This window comes from Nicotiana tomentosiformis, chromosome 8 (assembly GCF_000390325.3).
Source record: "Nicotiana tomentosiformis chromosome 8, ASM39032v3, whole genome shotgun sequence".
NCBI lineage: Eukaryota > Viridiplantae > Streptophyta > Magnoliopsida > Solanales > Solanaceae > Nicotiana > Nicotiana tomentosiformis.
The window spans coordinates 38,032,222-38,041,212 of record NC_090819.1 but is presented as its reverse complement, the minus strand read 5'-3'; the positions used below and the strand labels follow the sequence as shown (position 1 = coordinate 38,041,212).

The 8,991-nt window shown below is 41.3% G+C and overlaps 1 protein-coding gene across 1 annotated transcript; it reads left to right on the top strand.

The window, feature by feature from the left end:
* Window positions 1–574: 574 nt before the first annotated feature.
* Window positions 575–1,135, top strand: LOC138897345 (uncharacterized). Its single transcript, XM_070183309.1, has one exon. The coding sequence runs from the start codon at window positions 575–577 to the stop codon at window positions 1,133–1,135; it is 561 nt and encodes a 186-aa protein (XP_070039410.1).
* Window positions 1,136–8,991: the final 7,856 nt, after the last annotated feature.

Sequence of the window (8,991 nt, the reverse complement as noted above, 5' to 3'; positions counted from 1 at the left end):
TCTATGTATATAGGTTATGGGTAAGTCGGGTCCCTGTTCCGATCACAGTACATCCATCAGTAGAGACATGTAGACATATCCTGTAAGTCAGTGCGGTATGTTGAGTTTGTAGACCTTGTATATATATTTTGTTGGTTTGTCAGCTTTAGTAGTTATGACGGCCTTGCCGGCCCAGCTTTATATTGATGTTTAGTCAGCATTGGTATCCATTCAATTTTATATTTTGCTTCGCAAATTGTCTTGCAATGTGGCCCATGGCCAAAGTATGACATTATATGTTCAGATTCCCTTAGTCGCAAGTTGGTACGCAAGGATAGGTGAGGCACCGGGTGCCGGTCTCGCACCCGAGGTTCGGGATGTGACGAAAGTGATATCAGAGCAGTTTTGTCCTAGGGAGTCTACAAGTCGTGTCTAGCAGGGTCTTGTTTATAGATGTGTTGTGCACCACATTATATAAGCAGGGGACTACAGGCATTTAGGAGTTGGTTACCCTTCTCTCGAATCTAAATCGTGTTGTAGAACTAAGTTATAGGAAATTTGAATTAAACTTACGTGTTGGCATCTGTATGCACAGATGACGGTGACTAGGAAGACTACGGCTAGCCAGAGGAGAGATACAAAAGTAGATGAGGAGACTAGCAGGGTACCCTTAGTAGATGGGGCCCAATTTGAGGCCCAGGGAGAGACCCCTACTCAACCATTACCGGCTCCTCCACCACCTGAGGAGATTCCTAGGGAGACCGCACATCTAGTTCCCCCTCTGCTTCCATCAGATCATGACTTGAGGAGTGCGGTGCATTTGTTGACACATTTGGTAGCTACCCAGCAACATGCTAGGGCACCCGCTAGTGCAGGATCTTCTGAGGGGTCTGGGAGTTCAAGGGTCCGAGAGTTTATTGCTTTGAGTCTCCCAGAGTTTACGGGAACAGATCAGAGGGAGGACCCGCAGGATTTCATAGATCAGCTTCACAGGATCTTTCAGGTTATGCATGCCACGAAGAAAGAGGCAATTGAGCTAGCAGCTTTTCAACTCCTAGATATAGCCATTCTTTGGTACGAGGGATGGGAGAGGTCCAGGGGGCGTGATGCATCTCCAGCTATTTGGGAGAATTTTTCAGATGCCTTCCTTGACTAGTACTTATCGCGGGAGATCCAACAGGCTTGAGTCGATCAATTTCTAGCCCTCAAACAGGGCAATATGAGTGTTCGAGAGTATAGTCTCTATTTTGACTCATTGGCCAAATATGCACCATCTATAGTTGCTACTATGCGGAACAAGATTCATAGGTTTATACCAGGGTTGGCCCTAGAGTTGACTGGGGCATGTGCCACTGCTGCATTGTAGGATAGTATGGATATCTCCCGGATTCAGGCATTCACCCAGAATATAGAAAGGGGTAGGCGTCGGCAGCAGGGTATAGAGAGGATTGAGTCAGGACAGTGTAAAAGGATGAGATTTGCCAGGTCTCAAGAGCAGTCTCAGGGTAGTTATAGGCCCCAGTACTTCGAACGGCCACCTAGGCCTCCGCCATCTCAGTTACAGGGTTACAGGTATGGCCGTTATACTCACTCAGGACCAGGTGAGAGCTCACGGGCGTCGGGTTTGTAGCGACAGCGAGGTTCAGGGTAGGCATGGTCATTTTTGCCATGTTGTGACATCTGTGGTAGAGGACACTTGGGCCAATGCCGAGCCATTTCCGATGCTTGTTATATATGTGGACGTCCGGGGCATATGTTACGAGATTGCCCAAATAGAGATTTTGGGGGTATGGCACAACCAGCGAATTCAGCAACAGGATCATCTATGTCTGTGCATCCTTCAGGTTTCTAGTCTCAGTCTTCGGTGGGTAGAGGTCGAGGCAGAGATAGAGGTTCCAGTTCAGGTGGTAACCAGAATCGTAGTTATGCTTTAGCAGGTCGACATGACCAAGAGTCTTCACCAGACATTGTGACAGGTATGTTGACCATTTGCTCTCACGATGCTTATGCCTTGATAGACCCAGGATCTACTTCATCGTGTACTACCCCGTTTGTCGCGGGGAGGTTTGGTATAGTGCCTGAAATACTAAGTGGTCCTTTTGCGGTATCTACACCGGTCGAAGAATCAATTATTGCTAGACGAGTTTACCGAGGTTGTACGGTGACAGTATGTAGTCGTCAGACCTCAACCGACCTAGTTGAGCTAGAGATGTTGGATGTTGATGCTATCATGGGCATGGACTGGTTGATAGCTTGCTATGCCACAGTTGATTGTCGAGCAAAGACAGCTAGAATTCATTTTCTGGGTGAGCCAGTCCTTGAATGGGTAGGTAATACAGCGACACCCAGAGGTAGGTTTATTTCCTATCTGAAGGCGAGGAAAATGATCGCAAAAGGGTCCATTTATCATATTGTACGAATTAGAGATGCAGATGCCGAGATACCTACACTTTAGTCTATTCTAGTAGTCAAAGCGTACGCAGATGTATTTCCAGATGAACTTACAGGTATTCCACCAGAGCGAGAGATTGATTTTGGCATCGATTTGCTTCCGTAAACTCAACCAATATCCATCCCTCCGTATAGAAAAATCACCCAAATCCGAGCTCCCCAACTCAAAATATGACAAAATGAACAAACCCTCGATATTATATGCTTTTGCCTAACTGTTCTGTCTCGTTTCTTATGCCAAATAATCCCAAAACTTGCTTTTGATGCCTCCAATGGATGCCTCATGAAATTCTAGTCAAGTTAGAATTTTGAATCACTTGATTTGACCTTATAATGAAGGAGATATGTTGGTTTTAATATTTGGAAATAGTGCAGATTTTTAAATACGAATTCAGTGGCAATTGCGTAATTAATCTAAAAAATCTAGCGACCCAATTCTTAGTAAAATGACCATAAATTCCTCATACGATGTCGAAACTTGTTGATTCAAGTTGCTATGGTTTCAAAATTACCATACGGATCTAATGCATCATCAAAACAGAAATTGGAGCTTATTTGCTTAATGTGGTATCATATGTGCTTTGACAAAACGACGTCAAAACATAAACAATGAGCGTAACACAATCCAAACCTATCCGAAACTCAACTGAGCCCCTCCGGGCACCATCCGAACATACCAAAAAGTCCCATAACATAACACGGACTTACTCGAGGCCTGAAATCAAGCATAACAACATCAAAACCACTAATCGCACCTCAAATTGAACTTAATGAACTTTGAATCTTTCAACTTCCAAAACTCATGTCGAACCTTATCAAATCAACTCGGAATGAACTCAAATTTTGCACATAAGTCCCAAATGATATAACGAAGCTATTCCAATTCCCGGAACCACAATTCCAACTTGATATTATCAAAGTCAACTCCCGATCAAACTTATGAACATTTCAAATCTTTAAATTTTCAACTTTCGCCAAATAGTGCCGAAACCTTCTAGAAATATCTAAATACATATCCAGGCTTACGCTCAAGTCCAAAATCACCATCCGGGCCTAATGGAACATCAAAAAATTGATCCGAGGTCAAGTACTAAAAAGTTAAACTTTGTCAACTGTTCCAACTTAAAGCTTCCTAGTTGAGAATCATTCTTCCAAATGAATTCCGAATAACCTGAAAAGCAAAACCGGTGATTCACACAATTCATAATACATCACATGAAGCTACTCAAGACTTGAAGCAGCTAAATGGAATACAAATGCTCAAAACGATAGGTTGGGTCATTACATTCTCCCCCAATTTAACATATGTTAGTCCTCGAACGTGCCAAGAGTCGTTCCAAAGCCATCAATTCACTGTGTAACCTTACCACGCACATACCCGGGGGTGATCCCACATCACCCCAGCCCATATAAGTTTGATAACACAACATAACTGAAGATCCTTAGTTCAACCTTAGCTCATAAGACTTAGAACCCAATTTCCAAGATCTAGATTTTCTCACAAGACCTGAATCTCGCATCTACATACTGTATAAGTCTAAACAAGCTGAATCAAGCCATAACCATAACCCAAGACGTAATCATATGATATACCACACAACTCGCATACTCGTAGTAATAATTCTCGATCACAGTAGCTGGTCAAAACAAATCCAATACCGGTAATAACCTCATAACAAGTAAAACATCATTCAAAACCTTCGTACACTGCCGATGATGAAAGAAACATACAAAACTCATAACCACTCATCAGATCAACAAGTCATGGATCCATCTCTCGTCCATTAAGAACCAAAGCCAAATCATAAGCCGACTTTCGATATTTTTCCTCCATAAATACTGTAATCAAATCCAATAGTACAGATTCTATTTCCAATGACCACATCTCATCAAACACAAATGTTCTATAGACATGCCACACCAATACAACCTAAAACCACAAATCGTGCAACCCGTGCACCAATAAGAAATAATCCGGACGCACCCAAAAATGAAAAATGACTCAAATCAGAGAACCGTCCCGCAAGCTCAACAATTACCACCAGAATGTAATTCTAGGAACCCATTACACACAGGAGAACCAAAACACATGAATCTATCATAAAGGATCATATCCCATCATAACCCCGCTCCAATACGTGACCCATCCAAACACCGGTCCATATAAAATACCTCGAGCCCCAATGCTCTAAATCAACAACCACAGGCAATTTGATATCAAGTATACAAGTGCATGACCATAACCATGGATAGCAAATAACACAATATACCACGGCCCGAAAAAAAAATAACCAAGGCACAATCAACTGTTCAACACTCCAATAACCATCTCACTCGAATTCTGATGCAAGGCCCAAACAGAATCGCATCATACGCGCATATAACCAATAAATCACAACTCTTCATAGCATAGAAGAGTAACACAAAGAGTATATCAGAACACACTCAAGATCAACTCAAACCGAATGACACACCCTTCAACAATAACGGTGTTGAGTCAACAAATACGAACTGGTGTAGAATACACATCCTTATTGGCCTACCAATGGGGCCCCGGGCCCCAAATCGACTCCGGTCATCCATAGATAGATAAATAACCCTCCAAAAGTCCTCAATGGCCTAACCATAACACCAACTATTAGATATCTGACTTTGGCCATACCTTCACAGTCTGCAACCAAGGAACAATCTGCCTCTGAGACTCCCAGTCTCCAAACCACCAGCATTAGACTTCTATAATGCCTCTAAGACTCCTAGTCTCCACTACTCAAGTGACTAACACATCCTTCATACATAATCATTCTACGAGAAATACTTCCATAATTCTTCTGTGCCACATACCAAAATCCGAACATCAGCAGTCGATCAACCAGGCGAGTACCGCAATACCAATGAAGCATCCGTAAGTCCAACCACAAAGCGCCCTTTTGAAATGCGCAGTCTTCTCAGGAAATACCAAGTAGTAATATCATTTATCTTGTCATATAAAACTGTCCATGTTGTCTAAGAATTCATGACCCTCTCTTCAACACTGAATCGCTCCCTTGCACATACAAATCTCAATCCCACACGACACACTGCATCTATCATGCGATCATGTGAAAACACGAGAACCACATTACCGGCCATGGGTCACAAGTAGATTACATACTCGATTAGCTGGAAACCTTCCACTTGATCTCATTTAAGAGAAAAATCATAATATACAAAATGCTCCTTATGCCGCTAGGAAATATCCATCTCAAATCATGTTAGAAACCATCGAGAACCCTTTGAAACCCATTTGCACATAACCGAACCATCAGAACTGAATCTCTTTAACTCAACCAAGCCACGTAGGTCGCCAAACACTAGAGTATTGGCACGAAACACCTGTAGAGACTCACTACATCATAAGTACCCAAAGAACCGATTATATCCATTATCGTACTGATCCAACATACTACAAAGTTGTCCTATTCCTCCGAGTTCCTTCCGAATTACCCTCAAGTTGAAACTTCTCCTTGCCAGGACACCACGATCCTTTCCCAAAGCTCACCATAAATAATCCTAGCAAAAAACCACACCGCCTTAAGGCCCATAGGACGTTGTATTACATTTTAAGCACCCCAAAAGTATCATAAACGGACACCCATTCTGAAGAGACCTTCTGTGAATCTAAAGTCGTTTCCTTCACCTTCCTGATACTGAAATGTAAATCCATGATGATTAGAAATACCGCGAGTCTCGACACCATCCAATGTAAATCTCAGATTCTAGCCATATACAAATCCAAACAAAATTCTCAATTGCCACATATAAATATTGAATCCATTAGAACCCTCTCGAGAGTCATCCACTTTGCTTGAATCTCAATTGCACCACCCAAGCGGGCCAAACGACCTGTGCCCCATTAGCACAACAATACCAAAAAAGGTAACCCCGCCTTAACGCAACCGAGTAAACTCCTACTCCATGCGCACTACATCCGTCATGAACAATAACTCAAATCCTTCCATGATTTCCATATACCCATAAAGTGTAATATAACCCGTATCAAGAAATTTCTTTACTCGAGTTATTCTCGATCTCAATCTCTGCAAGTCATATCTGATTCACAAGTATGCCTCAAACCGAAACCAGTACAACACACAACCATGCAATCATATCATCGATTGCAGACTCCCTCACTTGGCTCAATGCCATAGAACACAACTTTCGATAACTCATAATGCCCACACTTTATTACTGCCATAATACCGCAGTGAGATTCAACTAAATCCTCCATAAGCTCATGTAACACAAACCATATAATACCTCAAATCATCTGCTAAGCTCCTATTCATCCTTGTGACAGTCAGGTCAACTTTCTCAACTAATACAAACTTAAATTGCAACACTTATACCCACTGGTAGAAATAAAAGCCTCCACACAACATCATAAGGATTACACATCCGTAGATTACTCTGCAGGTAATAACCCACATGCTTAGCCTCAAACTAACATCTCTCTATACCCTTTCACAGCCACAATTACTATGCAATCACTTAATATTACTGAGTCTGAACTCATCAACAAGACATGAAAATCTACTTCATTCCACAAATGAAATAACACGAAAGAATCTCTCACAAACCTTTGTAACTCAATATTGTATGACACATCCACAGAAATCGAGCATCTAATAGTACTTTTCATATCTCAAGAAAACTCTTCCCATCATATTCAAACCATCTTAACACATCCCGCAGTCACATCCTACTCATCATATAGTCATCCAACCACTCACTCAGCCACCGGTCCCACTCATAAGGACACCACTAGACGTAGAAGTCCAAAAGCACATGCTCACACAACTAAAACTACCAAGCCTAAGCTGCGATCCAAACTGTGCCTCAAGTCATCTAGAGTGTCCCATCACCAAAACACAAAACACACATCTCGCACCCCATCCATGGAATCCACAGGCCATCGATGTACAACTGATACCGAGCTCTCACATGCGCATACGAGTGAGTGGAAGGAATTCAAAGAAATACGCTTCAAGTTGAATCAATGTCGCACGATAAAGAAAGAAATATGGGGTGTTTATCCTTAATACCATGTAGCCTCTCGAAGATAGGTATGGAGGTCATCATACTAATTTGCAAGACTCTACTAGACACTTGCTCATGACTCGTAGAACCTATGAACCTACAGCTCTGATATCAACTTATCACGACCCAAAATACAACTAATCGTGATGACACCTAACCCAACCCGCTGGGTATGCCAATTTAACAATAATCAAATTTCAAATGAGATCTACTGAGAAAATAATGATAATATAACCGAACTATTATAAAAAGAATCCATAAGGGCTAGTAGTACAAATCATGAACTTCTAAGATTCAGATTTTACAAAGCTTGTATGAAATAAATACACCATCAGTTTGAAATGTACATAAATAGATTTTTATAAACCTAAAGCTACCATGAACAAGAGGCAACTATCACCGAAAACGCAGGTCTATCTTCACAGCCAGCTTCCGCCATACAAAACAATTTGAGCTCCAAAATCTGCACGCAAGGTGCAGAAGTGTAGTATGAGTACAACCGACCCCATGTACTCAATAAGTAACAAACCTAATCTTAGGTTGAAAGTAGTGACGAGCTTGGACAACGGTCAGAGTCCAATACCAACATCTAAGAACAACTCGTAACAATATAATAAAATCAACACAAGTAATAACTTAAAGATATGATGCTCAACTCGTTCAGAGTTACAGAAAAATAGGCATGCTTTCCAGGAATAACAGTAAAACTCAAATCTTTCAACGAAATCACCAAAATATGAGTAAATTAGAAAATTGTGATTTTCCCAAAACCTTTCAACAACAGATAAGATGTTTCATTCTCAGATAGCATGAGGAAAGTACATCTCTATGCCTACATGTCAATGTGCATGTGAAGTCATGAATATTAGAAAATCGTGTAACACGAGGAAATGCATCTCTATGCATGTATGTCAAGTATGCATGTCAAATACAATGCATCACAATGATTCACTCACGTACTCACACTCTCAGAGTACTCAATATCACTGTCTCATACTCCCACTCATCACGCTCAATCTATCACGACCCAATAATTAACATGTTGTGATGACGCCTATTATGATACTAGGCAAGCCGACAACTCACACATACTAACATTTTTAAATTCAAAATATACCGAAATAGGTTTAAGTAAGTAAACATCTCATAAAACTGGATGAAAATGCCACAAAGCAATACAGAATTTCCCCAAAATCTGGATGTCGCTGAGTACATGAGCATCTATACAATAAAATAGTCTGATACACTGTCTAAGAAAGTAGAACATAATAAGTAAAACTTAGAGATAGGGGAGGATAGTTAAGGTCTACGGACGCTAAGGCAGACACCTCGAAAATCTCTGAAAGGCTGAAGCTCCAAGATCAACAACCACTATGTCCGAAAATACCTGGATATGCATACGAAGTACAGGGTGTAGCATGAGTACAACCAACTCAATAAGTAACAAGTCTAACCTTTGGACTGAAATCAGTGCCGAGTCCGAAC